Consider the following 17,061-nt stretch of genomic DNA (forward strand, 5'->3'; position numbering starts at 1 on the left):
GCAAGTTCGACGAGAGTGGCAAGGAGGATCTGGTGGTTCACCGTGTCAAATGCTGCAGACAGGTCAAGGATAATGAGAACCGATGAGAAGGACAAGGCTCTGGCAGCACGGAGGGACTCAGTCACCGCGAGGAGAGCTGTCTCAGTGGAGTGTGCCTTCTTGAAGCCTGACTGGTGAGGGTCAAGCAGGTTGTTAGATGAGAGATAGGAGGACAGTTGTTAAGCGATGGCACGTTCCAGTGTTTTACAGAGGAATGAAAGAAGAGATACCGGTCTCTAGTTCTGGATGTCGGTGGTATCAAGGGTCGGTTTTTTGAGGAGAGGCTTTATTCTGGCAATCTTGAAAGATGCTGGAACAATGCCTGAAGTGAGGGAGGAGTTGATGAGCGCGGTGAGAAATGGCAGGATGTCACTCGAGACAGCCTGGAGGAGAGAGGAAGGGATAGCGTCAAGGTGGCAGGTGGTGGCATTGTTAGATGTTATTATTCTGTTGACCATGTCGGAGGTGAGAGGGATAAATTGGGTAAAGACAGAGGGGGGAATGGGAGGAGGGAGGATGGTGGCAGGGATGAAAGTGGAGCCAATGTCCTTTACCTTCTGGATAAAGTAGGTAACGAAGTCATCATCAGTGAGGCAGGAAGGAGGTGGAGGGGTGAACATGGAACAGTTTCCTGGGGTTTGAGGCAGAGGAGTTGATTTTGGTCCGGTAGAAGGCAGATTTGGCTGTTGACACAGTGGAGGTGAAATCAGAGAGAAGGAAAAGATAGTGAGATAGATCATTAGGACAATCTGATCTCTTCCATTTCCTTTCAGCTTCCCGCAACTCTGCTGGGAGAGTTGCGGGAAGTCTCTAAAAAAGTCTGTAGAGATTCGGACAGCCAAGGAGGGGGGTGTGAGGATGGCGCAAGTCGCGAGTGGATAGTTGAGAGAATCGTTCGACAGTAGGTAGAGATGATAGAACAGTTGAGGCAAATGTAGAGTGAGAGAGAGATTTGAGGTTACGGCGGGTGGTGACAATGTGGGGACTAGAGAGGAGGGGGGAGAGGACTTCAAGGGGAGAGAAAAAGCAACAAAGGGATGGTCAGACACGGGGAGTGGGGTAACAGAGAGAGCAGAGGTGCCGCAGGACCTTGTGAATATCAGGTCAAGTAGGTTCCCGGCCCTGTGTGTGGGAGGAGAAGGGGATAGTGTTAAATCAAAGGTAGCGAAAAAGTTGGTTAATTCAGGTGAGTGCAACTTCTCTGGCAGGATGTTGAAGTCGCCAAGGATAACGAGTGGTGTGCCATTTTCAGGAAAGCAGCTGATAAGGGCATCCATCTCATCGTAGAAGTCACGAAGGGGACCTGGAGGATGGTAGATCACCACAATGAAGAGCTTGATGGGAAGGGTGACAGTGACAGCGTGGAGTTCAAATGCAGATCTGGCCATGTGTTCTAGTGGAAGGACTTGGTAGGACCACTTCGGCGAGATGAGGAGTCCGGTCCCTCTTCCTCGCTTTGATGGTCTTGGGGTGTGTGAGAATGAGTAGACGGTGGAGAGGGCAGCAGGAGTAGCAGAGTTATCTGGAGTGATCCAAGTCTCTGTCAGGGCCAGGAAGAGGAGGGTCATGAGGGACACGTAGGCCAAAAATTGAGTCTGCCTTCTTGACCGCTGATTGACAGTTCCAGAGTTCTCCCATCACTTCAAGGTCAGTATAGGCAAGGGTTGGTGGATGGCACAGATTGGATGGGTTGCTGCGCTGAGCAGAGGATCTATGGTGGCGTTGTCTATGAGTGGAAATCCTGACGATGAGTGAAGTACGACACATAGCTACAATCAGGGTGGCTTCCCTGTCTTCCTCGAGGGACTCCCACAGAGAGTCTCCCTTAGTCTTTGTTTCCCGGGTCTTCATTTGCAGGGTCCTGACGCTACAGCTGACGCTGATATTAACTAGCCTTTAAATGCACAGGGTAGCTCAGGCAGCCTAAGCTCCGCCCTGCAATCCAGCCTATTGTTGTCACCTTGCGACCGAAACTAGCATCAACGACCTCTTACTAACGGCAGGGTTAAAGTTAGTACGACCAATTGTAATGCTAAACACTTGAGTTCTTAGTTTCAAGACTGACCTACAGCCAGATATGAGACCTTCTTAAACCTTCTTAAAGACAAATACATTGGGTGTTTTTCGAGACTTTCCTCTACTGAGATTCTTAGGGTATTTTTTTTCCTTACTCAGGACATATTGAGGATACAAAATCAGTTGATTCTCCTCCTCCCTCTCCTCCTCCCTATCCTCCTCCCTCTCCTCCTCCCTATCCTCCATGTGGTTGAGTTAAGGTAAGGGGTATAGGTACGGTAGGGGGCCCCCATGTGGTTGAGTTAAGGTAAGGGGTAGAGGTGGGGTAGGGGGGGCATGTGGTTGAGTTAAGGTAAGGTGTAGGGGTGGCCCCATGTGGTTGAGTTAAGGTATGGGGTAGGGGGGGCCCATGTTGTTGGCTGCCTGCTGTGTGGCCCCTGCCTCTCTCAAGCTGATAGGGCAGCAGGGATAGGGGCCCTGTCGTGCTGATGAGGGCACTGGGGCCGTCATTGGACCTGAAGGGGGGATGTTTGGAGGGGACAGCTACATGAGACATGAGACAACCAAATGATTGCTGGTTCTTTAACCGGATCACTTCAGCATTCTTGGAACAAAAGAAGGTGTGCGACCCGACGTAATGGGCTCCATGTTGGTGGAAAAGGGTGAATAGAGATGAACAGAGCAGCTACGACTGGGCCATGGTTTTAATGTAGATGCTGAAATAGTTTATTTTTGAATTACTTCCAGTATCAGTGAAGGTTTTTTCATAAATCTTTTGAATTTATTCTAAAGGATCTTAAGTACAGCTTTTGAAGGAGAAGCAAGCTAACAAGCTTTCTCTCAGCCGCCATACCGATCACCATACATAAGGTAGTAGAACAGTAAGCTACTGTGGCACCTCCTCCCTCCATTCCAAAGGTAAAGAAAAGACCCCAATGCACTATAGGATGAGGTGGGCCTCCAGCTCCTCTCCCCCGCTGCCGAGCTCCCGGCCAGGGCCAGACCCTCCAGGCCTAGCCCTGACGTGCCAGGTCTGACGCCTTGTCGTCTTCACATCAGATTCCTGTCACAGAGGGCGAGTGGGGGTCACGCAGCCCACTTTCAAAGCAGGTTCAGGGGTCAAAGCGCGCAGTAAACACCCGGCCTCCTTCCCACCCCCGCGGTGACGAGAGAGAGAGAGAGAGAGAGAGAGAGAGAGAGAGAGAGAGAGAGGACTATCAGATGGGGCTGCTAGTGATGGTAGCGTTCTAGAGGGCTGTTCTTTATTATCCAATGCAACCATCATTTAACACTTAACCTAAGTAAGAAGGATTATTGGGTTGTTATTCGCTGTTGCCTGACAACGATCTTTCTTTCTATCTGTTTAAATGTCTGTCTATCTATCCGTCTTTCTTTCTATCTGTCTGTCCGTCTGTCTGTCTGTCTGTCTGTCTGTCTGTCTGTCTGTCTGTCTGTCTGTCTGTCGTTTTTGTTAAAATGATGAAAACAACTCTACTCATCTGCCATTACACCAGCATACCACTAATCTCCTTCAACCACAAGCATGAAACAAACACACACACACACACACACACACACACACACACACACACACACACACGCACACACGCACACACGCACACACACACACACACACACACACACACAGACACACACACACACACGCAGACAAACAGACACACACACACACACACACAATGAGAACACACACACACAAACACATTCGGTACTCGTGTTATAATCAATGTCTTGTATAGCTTTAAATTGATACATAACTTTTTTTATGAGAGTATATTATGTGTGTGTGTGTGTGTCTGTATTCCTAAAACCTTAACTCACCCTTTCTTCTTTGAACATTACTTTAATAAGGAGCACAATGGAATCGTGATTCTTGAATCTGGCTTGAGCGCCAGACTCCAAAAGTAGAAGTTATTTCCAATGGAAAGGCCCCCCACGGGCCCCTCTGTGTGTGCCTGATAAACCACCCGTGGCCTCTCAGTGTTGCCATAACAACAGTAGACACCCCTTCTAGAGACACACAGAAGGCCCTCCCGTCCCGAAGCCAAGCAGGACCTTTAGTTGGTCAGTTTGAGGTAAATAACTCTTACATGATCACGTAAATAGTTTACAACGCCTGTCGGGCTCTGCAGAAGAAATGTTGAAGACGGAGCTCCCACTAGCTCACCTCACTGCTCTATCACGTATAGAGAGGAGGAAACACCATCTATTCACTAATGATAGCATGATAGAAGGCTCCTGCCTCGGAAGCCTTTGGTGCAGACTTCAAGTTATCATGTTGAAGGAACATGAAAAAGAAAGAAACCCATAAGGTAAAAGACATGTTAAAATAGGTCAATAAATAAAGAGAAGAATGGAAAGATGAGAAATATGGAAACAAGAACAAACAGTGAGGGACAGGGAAGGTGGAGGAGGGGTGTGTTGATACTGAGGCTTCCCCTGGGCCACCTGGAACAATAGCGGGATCCTCAGCATAGAGGGGGTCCCATCATGTGTGACACATACCAGACCACACGGCCACATGGGCGCTCAGAGGCAGGGAGAGCTGACTGATGCCAAGCCATGTGGGTTATTCTGTGTTTGTGTGTGTTTCTGTATGTGTGTGTGTTGGAGGAGTGTGGGGGGGTCTGTGTGTGAGTGTGTGTGTTATTGCATGTATGTTTGAGTGTGTGTGTGTGTGTGCGTGTGTGTGTGTGTGTTTCTGTATGTGTGTTTATGTGTGTGTGTGTGTGTGTGTGTGTGTGTGTGTGTGTGTGTGTGTGTGTGTGTGTGTTGGGCGAGAGTGGGGGGGACTGTGTGTGTGTGTGTGTGTGTGTGTGTGTGTGTGTGTGTGTGTGTGTGTGTTTGTGCTAATATGTGCATCTCTACTGCTCAAAACGGTAGATTTGCAAACAAAAATCGTCAATCCGTCTGTAGGACAGTCTGCTTTTATAATCTGAGGTCTCCATCAGCATTCATACACAGGGCCATAGGGCAGATGCCGAGTGCCCCTCGCCCAACAATAGGGGGCCCCAGCAGTAGGGCCCCCAGCAGTAGGGCCCCCCAGCAGTAGGGCCCCCAGCAGTAGGGCCCCCAGCAGTAGGGCCCCCCAACAGTAGGGCCCCCAGCAGTAGGGCCCCCAACAGTAGGGACCCCAGCAGTAGGGCCCCCCAACAGTAGGGCCCCCCAACAGTAGGGCCCCCACCAGTAGGGCCCCCAGCAGTAGAGACCCCAGCAGTAGGGCCCCCAGCAGTAGAGACCCCAGCAGTAGGGCCCCCAGCAGTAGGGCCCCCAGCAGAAGGGACCACAGCAGTAGGGCCCCCAGTAGTAGGGCCCTAAGCAGTAGGGCCCCCAGCAGTAGGGCCCCCAGCAGTAGGGCCCCCAGCAGTAGGGACCACAGCAGTAGGGCCCCCAGCAGTAGGGCCCTAAGCAGTAGAGGCCAACAGCCCGGTCGGCAGAAGCAGGATCATATTTCCTATTGATCCTCTTTTTTGATGAAAAGAAAATGAAAAATGCAAAAGGCCTGATTATAGACTATAGTAAGGCTTTGAGTGGGACAGGAAATGACCTGTTTGTTCTAGTATTACCTTGATTTCCTGCCTTGCGGGCTCCTAACCCCATGATAGGCCCAGCGCTCATCACCTGGGGATAAGGTTACGGCTAAAGAAATACAGTGACGTTCTTCACACGCTGCTAGTGGGGGGAAGGCTCTGCTCTACTACCTCCACTTCACTCTGAGAACATCGTGGAATTTGTGAATATCTTGCTTGTGTGTGGCATGTTGTTTGTCTTTGTAGATTAACAGATTAACTGCCATTTAATACTAAAGGCTTTCAAGATGGGAGAAGTTTAACCAACTGTGTGTGCGTGTTTGTCTCTCTCTCTCTCTCTCTCTCTCTCTCTCTCAGGGCCCGTCAGGACCTCCAGGGAAGCTGGGCCAGTGGGGAAAGAGGGGTCCCAGGGTGAGTCTGGGGTCTAACCGAATAAGGACGACAGGGGGGGGTTGGGGGGGTTATTCAATGTCCTTTCTCTATCGTAGGCTCCCTCCACCAATGCCTCTACCAATCAATGATGCTGATTCATGTACACCCATACACACTCCACAGTCCACACTCTTAAACACACTCAGACGGTTCAGAGGTGCTCACGCACATAGGTTCACGTGCAGTCTGATGGTCCATACTGCTAGCACTGACCTCCCACCTCTCAGCATAAACAGGAAAGCTCCTGTAAAGAAAGGGCCTTTCAAAAGGCTGCCTGTGTCACAGGATACCTAATAAAAGCTCTGTAAATGGACAAAGAGTGCATGCTTTGGCCTAATCCCTTCATCTCACTGCAGTTGCAGTCGTATCTAAAAATAAAGTTCTGAAAAAAGTGAGTGCTCAGCATTCCCCCTCCTCCCCTGACTCCTCTGTGGTAGAATCTCTGCTTCTCCTTCTGCTCCTGCATGAAATTGAATTACCCGTAGGTGAGGAGTCTTTAGTAACTCTTTGTGTGTGTGTTTTAACCCGTGGTTGCACCTTGGTTGCGTTGGTCTCTAATGCTAGATGTAATACACATGAAGTGTGCATCAGGGGGCCTGTTAGTGGTAAACATGGAGCGTGCCCCCTGGGACTGAGCTTTGATCAGGCCCAATGAGGGGGTGTAGTTGATGCTCTAATTGATTCAGCCTGAGCTCATCTCACTGCTTTTCCATGTTCTTGAAAACCAACACCAACCATACATTTCAGGTTGTGTGTGTGTGTGAATGTGAATGCGAATGTGTATGTGTGTGTGTGTGTGATAAATTGTGTGTGTGTGTGTGTGTGTGTGTGTGTGTGTGTGTGTGTGTGTGTGTGTGTGTGTGGTTTTGCGGGTTCTTTCTGTAAAACTCAACATTCTCTTGCCCGTTCCTCACAACCATCAACTCAGCCATGTTTCCTGGTCCGAGACTAATGACCTCTACACGCTACACTCGTTCACACAAGCACCATACATGAGATCTGAGCGCTATCGGGACCCAGAAGAGAGACAGAGGAATGGTTTTGTTTTAACGTATCCCCTTGTTGATCTATTCATAAACGGCAGGTTGGCTGATTCTCCCAGTGCTGAGCCTTGTTGTTGTCAGCTGGGGCTCATTAAGTCGTGCCTTCCTCGATTATCATTATTATTATTACAGATACTTCATCAGCAGGGAGGTTGAAGCACATGAAACAAATGAGACTCACAGCTTGTGCCAAATCAGGTCCAATCCACTTGATTACACAGTAACAGTCTGCTTACACCTTTCATAGGTGAGGCGTTACCTCCTTACCCTGAACCTCTCAAGGGCTCGGAAGATCGCAATATATTGCAATTAATATGAAATATATTGTGTGTGTGTGTGTGTGTGTGTGAGTGGGTTTGTGTGTGTGTGTGTGTGTTTCTGTGTTTCTGTGTGTGTTAGTGTGAGTGTATGTGTGTGTGTGCGTGTCTGCGTGTGTGTGTGTGTGTCACATGCGTGTCAGCGGCAGTGAGCCCAGTGGTTATCCAGATCAGCTGTGTGCCTTGTGTCCTCCTGACCTTCCGTCGTGTTGGATTACCGTAAAGTTGAACACACAGAGCCACCATTGAACTGCAGTCCGAGCCCCGCCCATGAACTCTGACCTCTGAACCCACACACGTGAGTGTGAGACGCAGTTGCCATGGTGACTGTCGTCTCTGCATAGGAGGCTCGGCCTGCAAGTCCTCTTTGAGGATGAGCCCTGAGTTTGTTACACTCTCTTGTGTGTGTGTCTGTGTGTGTGTGTGTGTGTGTGTGTGTGTGTGTGTGTGTGTGTGTGTGTGTGTGTGCATGTGTGCATGTGTGCGTGTCTGTGTTTTGATTGTGTGACTAAGGGAGCAGGGAAGCAGCACCCCAATGTAGCCCCCATTATATATCCAGCGCTGCACCCCTCCCCCCTACCCACCCTCACCGCTTTTTCTTTCTCTCTCTCTCTCTCTCTCTCTCTCTCTCTCTCTCTCTCTCTCTCTCTCTCTCTCTCTCTCTTTCTCTCTTTCTCTCTTGTGTGTGTGTGTTAGAAAGGCTGAAGGAGGTCTTTTTGTTGGGGTTTAAGGAGGATGTCCATCAATCTCTATACTTAAATCCCCCCCCCCCCCCCCCCCAATAGACGAACAACCGTGACAGCTCATGTCCAAGGTGTTGTACTTAGACTAACAGACAAACCCTATGTTAAAGCATTTTAAGAGGAGCATCCCCTGTGGTGGGCTGTATGTAGATAGATAGATGGATCGACAGATACAGTAATAGAGAGATAGATAGACAGACAGACAGACAGATATACAGATAGATATAGAGATAGAGATAGATACAGATAGATACAGAGATAGATATATAGATAGATCTAGAGGTAGATACAGAGATAGACTAAGAACTTTGCTCATCCCCAATGGAAAAGGAAGGCTTTACAGCATAGCTCACATTAAACATAATAGTTGAATAATAATGCTAACAATATAGTGACAATAGAAGCGTTTACTTTAAGCGTCACACATGTTGCATGTGTGAATGTATGATTCTCATGTTCTATAACGCAGGAGATATTTTTACAGGAAGTTTAAAATGGTAAGTGCTTCACTTGAGGTCATGGTTTTCATTCCTGTCGAGGGCCACTGGGCTCCATGATATGTGAGCCAGCATCCAGCTGGCATGTACTGCTGTATTTCAATATTTTCATTGATTCATGCAATGCCCTATGTACAGACGGGAGCCATTAGGAGCAGTGGAAACAGTCTGCTACGTAATACCAAGTTCAGTAGGCTCATTGTAGTAAAAGGCCTTAGTAGTGGAAGAGTTTGGCAGGAAGGAAGGAAGTGTGAAGGATGAAATAAGTCATGTTTGTGATTTCTTTGTATGTGTTTGTGTGTTTGTGTGTGTGTGTGTGTGTGCGTGTGTGTGTGTGGGTGTGTGTGTGCGTGTGTGTGTGTGTGTGTGTGTGTGTGTGTGTACGTGTTTGTGTTTACATTAAGTGTGACAGAGGAGGTTTAAAGCTGTGGGCAGCCTACTTGTCAGGTTTGCCAGTTTGATTTGGCTAATACGTTGCTCACCTAGTCTCCTCTAGGCGGTGTTAACCTCTTCATGTATTTGATGTCTTGGATATGGATTTTATCACACATATTTAATTCAGTAAGTCTGCTTGTTTGTGCAACTATTTGGCAGCGAAGCAAGTGAATAGTAAAATGTTTGTCGGCATCTTATCTGTCTGAACCCATTCTGTTAGAATCAGAGTGTGGAAACTCTTCATTCCGACATTGGGTCTGCCTCGCTGCTCCCTGCCCTTTGGTGCTCATTTAGGGTCATATAAATAATGGCTTTTATCTTTTTGTGTTGTTTCTGTCTGTTCAAAGGTTTTATTTACGAGAGCGTAAGCACAGCCAATTAAATGAGCTGGTCTGCAATACGCTTTGATGAAATCTAAGCGGGGAGATGATCTCATTCATATGCCAGACTAACCAAGTACACATATATATATATATATATATATGGTGTTTATGTGAGTCTGTGTTATGAGTCTGGCCAATCCCCTAACAGATATTTACAAACCAAAAAAAAAATATATATATGAATCCTGACCTTTTTTTCTTAATTTAGAATTGGTAAGCAGGCTAGCAGCATTATAACCACAGTAACCACGGTTACCCCTGGCAAACAGTTCAGATGTTTTGCAGTTGTTGCTTTAATCTTCATCTCTATGGCAAGTGTGTTTGTGCACCGCACCCAGGCTGGCCCAGTTAGACACCTGTTGGCTGAGGGCGACTGCACAGTACTCTCGGTCAGTGCCAGCAGTGGCTGACTCTGCTGGCCCAGAGCTGCTGTACACCACAGTGTTCATTTGGAAGCATGTAATTGGGAATGGTCCGGACGCAGTAAATCCCTCAGGGAGATGCATGTCATAGAGGGACAGGGAGGGGGCGGGGACACAGTTTAACAGTGGAGCATTCTGCTCTCTTACAATTGTTTTATATTTTGATTAATTCAATCAAATGAGATTAACTTTAAACATGTACAATTATCATGATAAATTGTTGTTACATTTTTATCTTCATAAAAAGCCCAAAGGACAAAACATTGCAAGCTTTGCACGAGGAAGAGAAACTTTATAAAATACATTGAAAGGTTAATCCAGTTTTACCATTGACACAGTAAACCAAGTGAAATATGTCCTTGTCCCTGAGAGGGTTTCATGGGGCAGCTAGAGAGATTTAAAACCTTCTGTCACTGACCCCAGATCACCTGTTGGTCCCGGCTGTAGAGGCATTAGGGCTCGTTCTGCCTGCTCCAAGTCATCTGACCCATGATCCCTGTGTGTGTGTGTGTGTTTTGTTTGTTTGTGGGGGGGTGGGGGGGGGAGCCTTAAGATGCTTGGCAAATAGAGGTGTGTTTGTGTGTTTGTGTGAATGTGTGTGTATGTGTGTGCGTGTGTGTGAGTGTGCGTGTGTGTGTGTGTGTTTTTGTGATTGTCCATACATGTATGTGTGCCTTTTCGTATGTGGGTGCATGTCTGTGTTTGTGAAGGTTTGTGAAGGCGTGTGTGCGTGTGTGCGTGCGTGTGTGTGTGTGTGTTTTGTGTGTGTGTCAAAAGGCAGCAGGCGGCAGGGAAACCACCTCCATATGTTGGAGGTCCTCCACTAGGCCTCCTGCCCCGAGCCTCATTTTCCATTAGCATCCCCCCCCAACCCAACACCAGCACCACATACCATACACACTCCAGCTCACACACACACACACTCACACACACTATTGATGTTCAGCAAACATAAGTTCGAGCGTCGTGTAGGCTGAGACTCTCCAGACTGCCTACGCCCCCCTCCCCCCCCTTCCCCCCCAGTAGCCAGTCCTCGCCCTCAGGGTGCCAACGCCAATATGAAAGATTGATTTGAATCTCGATCACCGATTGGTTACCTTTCCTCTCCTCTCTCCCCCTCCACCACAGGGGGCCCCCGGTCCCCATGGGAACCCCGGCCGACCGGGCCCACCCGGACTCAAGGTATGTTCTCCACACTCACACACACATGCACGCATGCATGGACACACGCACACAAAGACATTCACGCGCCCAAGCGCACACACACACACACACTCAGTCACCCCCCCCCCCCTTTCCTCCAAACTCCCCGCGGTCGCCACAATCTTTTCCACATTAAATCATGTGGTTGTTTTTTGAAGGTACTGGGCCTGTCGTAACTCGCACAGTGGGTTAGATGTGTCTGTGTGTGTGTGTGTGTGTGTGTGTGTGTGTGTGTGTGTGTGTGTGTGTGTGTGTGTGTGATGAAGAGGACAGGCATGCTGTCTTACCGTACTGGTACTGACAGTGTCCATACTGTTGCTGATTCTCTGGATTCAGCTTGGATCCACAGAGACCTTCAAGGTTAATAGAGCTGCAGACAGACCCCCATCCCACCACACTGATAACACATGTTTTGCATCTGGAAAATCCCGGAAACAGTGTTTTCCCAAATCACTTTAGCATGGGTCTTTTACTGTAGCCTGACTCACCCATTCTGCTGACTGTTGCTACTGATCCCAGACCCTCCTGTGGAGTGGTTCATTAAGTTCCATGTTAACTCAAAGCTAACATCAATGTGTAGATGCATGATGAATCACTTCCGTGTGTGCAGCCCTTCATCAGGGTTATAGTCCCCCGGGGTGTCACGGGGTGCCTTCCTTTACCCTATCCGCCTCTTAAGGGCTAGGAGAGGTGGTTTCCCCAGTCAGTTAGGGGAAAGGCCACAGAGGGCGCCTGGTTAGGTTAGTGAACTCGAGGGACAGGCCGACGCTGAGAAGCCCCCGATAGAGCTGTTGTGTTTCACTGTGTGAACAGGCAGTGACCCTGGACGGTTTCTCCAGTTCTCTGAACTCTAGCGTCTGGACACACACACACATCTGGGCAAATAGCCCTCCGACCGGTGACCAACAGCTTGGTGTTCTCCTGCTCAGGTCGTTCCAGAGCCCTGATGCTATTACAATTACACTGTTTTACTATTGGTTTTAGTCCACATCATTCCTAAGCTGCTGTATCCCCTCCTTGTGTTATCGATATCATCCATGCCTTCACTTGACCACATCCTTTATTTTACATTGATTAAGTTTGTTCATTTATCTTATTTTCTAGATACAATCTCAGTCTCCTGTTTCTATTTATGTTTGTTGCTATAGACCGTGTTTAACTGAGCAGGTGCATTTAGACAGCTTTTATCTTTGTCATGAACTTTATGAATCATAACAAAACCAGCTGGCCCTAACACAAATCAGTTTCATGCTAACTGGCTCTGGTCTGGTATGCAGCTACTTTGAGGCAGGTGTGTGTGTAAATAATGATTTATTTTTAAAGATTAAACCACTACGTGTTGTTATTTTAAGAGGAAAGGGTCGCATGCTGAGCACCATTTCCGACCTGGCAACCTTTGAAGTGCAGGAAACAAATGACTGTTTCCCATGTCACAATGGGGTTGGTTGCTTCTGATTGGAGGAATTCCTTCACAACTTCCTGCCAGTGGAGACGAAAACGATTGTTTTTACCTCTGAACAAAGACACTCAGATAGCAGAAGTGCTTTGTCCAAATCATCCCTGTCGATTTGAATGACAAGTTACAATTGGACAGCAACTCAAGGTGTCACTGTGAAATCTATTATATTTCTATAAATGTAAACTAGTTGGCTTAATATATATGGATGCAATATATTGTATTTCTATAAATTTAAACTAGTTGGCTGAATACATCTAGATGAAATCTATTCTATTTCTATAAATGTAAACCTCTATGCGCTCACCTTGTAATCATCAAGAATCACTAGACAGTTAAAAGGCCCGTTGGAATGTGATGTTGTTGTGATGCTGTTGTGGTTGCTTTGTGTTCATCAGGGGAAGAAGGGAGACCCGGGTATGTCCCCTGGAGCCGCCCCTAAAGGAGAGAAGGTACCTCACTGTTGAACCCCACTGAACCCTCCCTATGGGCTCCATGCTCATGGTACCGTACCAGACACTAACTCTGCACTCTCCACCTCCAGGGGGACTCCGGCGTCGCCGGCCCGCTGGGAGTGCCTGGCCTAGTCGGTCACAAGGTAAGAAACAGCCATCACTGCTATTTCTCCATCTTAGGTACGGAACGTCTTTGATAATCTTTTCTGATTTTGTTCCCTAAATCTTCTGTAAGAGACTGGGCCAGATCCCAATGAGCCCAATGTTTCTATCAGCCTGTGCAACACATCTGACGGCTCGGTAAATCGCCACCTCTGTTTACACAGGTCCATCATTATTTCCAAATCATTGTGTTTGTGCGAGTGTGTGTGCATTTGGAATCGTGTGGGTCTGCAATGCGTTTGCAAGTATGTTTTTGTGTGCATGTGTGTGTGTGTGTGTGTGTGTGTATACTTCTATCTGTGTGTGTGTGTGTCTGTGTGTGTGTGTCTGTGGGCATGAATGTGATGTTTTGTGTAATAGAGACACTCATTCAATGAACTACAGGAAGGCAGGTTGTGGGCCTATCAAACACATAGTAATCTGCACTGCGTTCTGTTTCCGGACTGAACCACTATTAAAGGCACTGTTCTATATTCTGGACTGAACCACTATTGAAGGAATTGTTCTATATTCTGGACTGAACCACTATTGAAGGCACTGTTCTGGGCTGGCTCAACTCGACTATCTCGTTACAAAACGAAAGACCACAAAAACTAAAATCTCTTCTGATGACCACAAAATGATTGCATACAAAAACACACACAAACCCACACTAACAAAACAAGTGCACGCAAACACACACTCATACACACACTCACACACACACACACACACACACACACACACACACACACACACACACACACAGTGCACAAACAGTGCGAGAGGCCATGCGGATGGATGGGTTCAGTGTGTGGATGTAGCATGTGGAGGTATATGAACAGAGGTGTAAAGTGCTCTTGCATGTTTCTTCACAGCACTGTGTTACACTGAATCAGGTCCTCTGCCTGGAGTAGTTCTGCCCTGAGCCACACATGGGGCTTATGTTAGCATCGCTGTCCCCCTCTCTGTCTGTCTGTCTGTCTGTCTGTCTGTCTCTCTCTCTCTCTCTCTCTCTCTCTCTCTCCCTCTCTCTCTCTCTCTCTCTCTCTCTCTCTCCCTACCTCCCTCTTGCTCTTCTGTTTTCTCCCTCTCTCTTCTTGCTCTAAATATTTTATGTTCTGCAGCGATCCCTCTCAATGTCTGTCTCTCTCCCTCTCCTGCAGACACACAAACACACAGAGACAAACACACACAGGCACACGCACACACTCAATCCCTCAGTCACTCTCAGAATGGAAAATGCAGAGCTGGTGGAAAAGTGTTCCCAGCTCAGGGTTTGACTCAGTGAGCTCTGGCACGGGTTCTGAACTTACCTTTGCTATCTTCCATTACACTCTCCTTGTAAGCTGCTGCTTGAGTCCAGTATGACGTACATATCTATATGAAGAACGAGAGAACTTTTGAGGAAGACAGCCCAGTCATTGACACCAACAAGAGGGTGGTCGTTGCCACGGTTAGCCCCATCAACACACACTCTGCTGGAGTCACGTGAGCACCACAGGTATTGGTCAATCGACCACAGGCCAGATGACTATAGAGGAAACACTCACCACAATAGCTATGCCTGTTTTTTCCATCGACTCATGCAAACACACACACACACACACACACACACACACACACACACACACACACACACCTACGCACACACATGCACACACACAAACACAGATGCCTATTAACCCCTTATAAATCCTGCATGGCAAAATCCATTTCTGCCAGGGTTTTAATTATAACGGATGTTTTCAATGAAATTACACTTGAGAAAAAGTGATGTTAAGCTGCTTAGACATGAGGCGACTGGTCCCAGTATGAGTGATGGGGCAGGTGGCCCGTGGGGAGCGGTGGTTTCCCAGACCGTCTGTCTGGTGTCTCATGTGGACTCAGGTGAACAGATCCCTTGTCCTACAATCCTGTCCAAACTCGATCCTCCTCGGAGACGGTAGAAGATGAAGCCAGTGAGTCATGTCCCAGAGGGGTGGGGGGTGCTACTGGAATAGCTGTCATGATATCCAAAAAGCAGTGAATGCAGTGCATTCTGGGGGATTATCTGATGGGGGACTACATCAAGTGAACAGCTTTGCCTTATTAATAAAATCCCCGCCGGCCCATATAGCTTGGCAGGCTGATATTCTCCTCCTGTCGTCCCCTTGGCGTTCCTAGTTTTTCCATAACTGTGTTTCTGTTTCTCTCACGTTCCTGGCTCCTTTGCTCCGGGGCTGAGGTTTAGGAAAACGGGACAACGGAGCTTTTCCCTTCTTTGTCCTTTCTCTTTTTTCTCTTTTTTTTTATATTAGTCTCTCATGCCTTTCTTTCTCTTGATCTTTAACCCACTTAACACACACACACACACACACACACACACACACACACACACACACACACACACACACACACACACACACACGCACGCATTCACACATGACCTCCAAATCAGACATGGTCTAACACTCAGACTGTTTTTCCCATGGAAAACTATAATGGGGCGAGCAGCAGTGGTTTGAAAGTGTGATTGGAGTGTGTGATTTGACATGGTCTAGCGAGCCAAGCATGTTTCATCCTGCATGAGCACATGTTCACACAAGGGCCCACGGATCTCCAGTGTGGCAGGCAGAGTCCCAGCGTGTTCTGGCTCCACCGGCTCCTGAGCTCATTGGTTCATCACTTCTGACTGAAGCCTTCCCCTTTACAACTCTCAGTGGTCGTAAAAAGGGGAAAGGCTAACCAGGCGCCTTTACTTTCATGTTGTTTCCTGTGCTTCCTCATGAAAATTTTCACCTTCACGGGGTTCAATAGCGACCCCGTTTAGATGTGATCAGAATAGGATCCTCTTTTGCTCTCTACATATGAAGTGTACCTCTTCGGCCCTCTGGTGGACACCATCCACGGGGAGCCTTCGGTATCAGCCGGCATATCTTGCCGTCGAGGTTCCAGCATATTTACGTCTACATTCAGGGCATTTAGCAGACGCTTTTATCCAAAGCAACTTACAATAAGTACATTTGTCAGAAGAAGGGGAAACAATATATCGCTGTCGGTACATTAAGGTTGTTCATACAACCAAGTGCCAAGCACTAACAACACAACAAATCGTTATATTGTACAGTACAGTTCTTGCTAGCAAGACAAGGGGCTTAGGCCAGGGAATCAGTCCAACATCCCAATGATGCTACTGGCCAAGAAAACATTTCAACTTCAATACTAAGCGCAATAAATCCAAGGCTACTAAATTAGCTGACTGAAGAGTATTGCTGTTAAATGACATGCCTTGGAAAATCACATGTTAAAAATGGATAATGGCACTCGCCTCAAATCACAGAGGGAGGTGGAACATTTGAAACAGGGCTAACATTTTTGAGAGGTGCTCAGAGAGCCAAAAAAATGACAGACAGGCACCTTCATCATCTGCTGTGTGGACATTCTAGCAGGGACATGGTACGGCCTGCTGTAAACAACACCAGGGCCTTGTCTCGTTCCTGCTGCCTGGAAAGAGAGAGATCTTTTGATTGGACATTTATGTTACTTGTGATCACTTTCTCCTTTTTTTGAATGAGTGACAATTTGTGTTATATTTTGGGGTTTAAATAATAATTGAATAGTGGCGTGAATTGTATCCCTTCAGAAACTGCACATCACTGTAAGCAGGCGCTTCTCTTGTAATGTGGAGGATCTTTTCAATAAAAAGTCTTGGTACAGCGAAACTTCAATGGCTCAGTCCATTCCCTCCTCAGATCACAACACGTTTACGTCAGTAGACACAATATGGGTTTTATTGAAACTCTGTCTCTCAGACGACCCCACAGACCCTTAGTCGGCTAATACAGAGGGGGTAGTAGTTAAAAACGCCAGCAAGCTGCTACTGGTTTAGCTGGTGGGGGATACAGTGCATTGTCGGGGATATTGTGGGCCCACATGGTCATTAGGCGAG

General features: G+C 47.5%; 1 protein-coding gene across 1 annotated transcript in view; it reads left to right on the forward strand.

The window, feature by feature from the left end:
- col27a1a (collagen, type XXVII, alpha 1a) overlaps window positions 1-17,061 on the forward strand; it is a 67,035-nt gene that overhangs the window by 11,227 nt on the left and 38,747 nt on the right. Inside the window, exons 4-7 of the mRNA XM_079755833.1 lie at window positions 5,961-6,014; window positions 11,004-11,057; window positions 12,933-12,986; window positions 13,079-13,132. Of these exons, the coding sequence (XP_079611959.1) occupies window positions 5,961-6,014; window positions 11,004-11,057; window positions 12,933-12,986; window positions 13,079-13,132 (216 nt within the window). The remainder of the gene's footprint in view (window positions 1-5,960; window positions 6,015-11,003; window positions 11,058-12,932; window positions 12,987-13,078; window positions 13,133-17,061) is intronic.

This window comes from Pollachius pollachius, assembly GCF_949987615.1.
Source record: "Pollachius pollachius genome assembly, chromosome: 18".
Taxonomy (NCBI): Eukaryota; Metazoa; Chordata; class Actinopteri; order Gadiformes; family Gadidae; genus Pollachius; species Pollachius pollachius.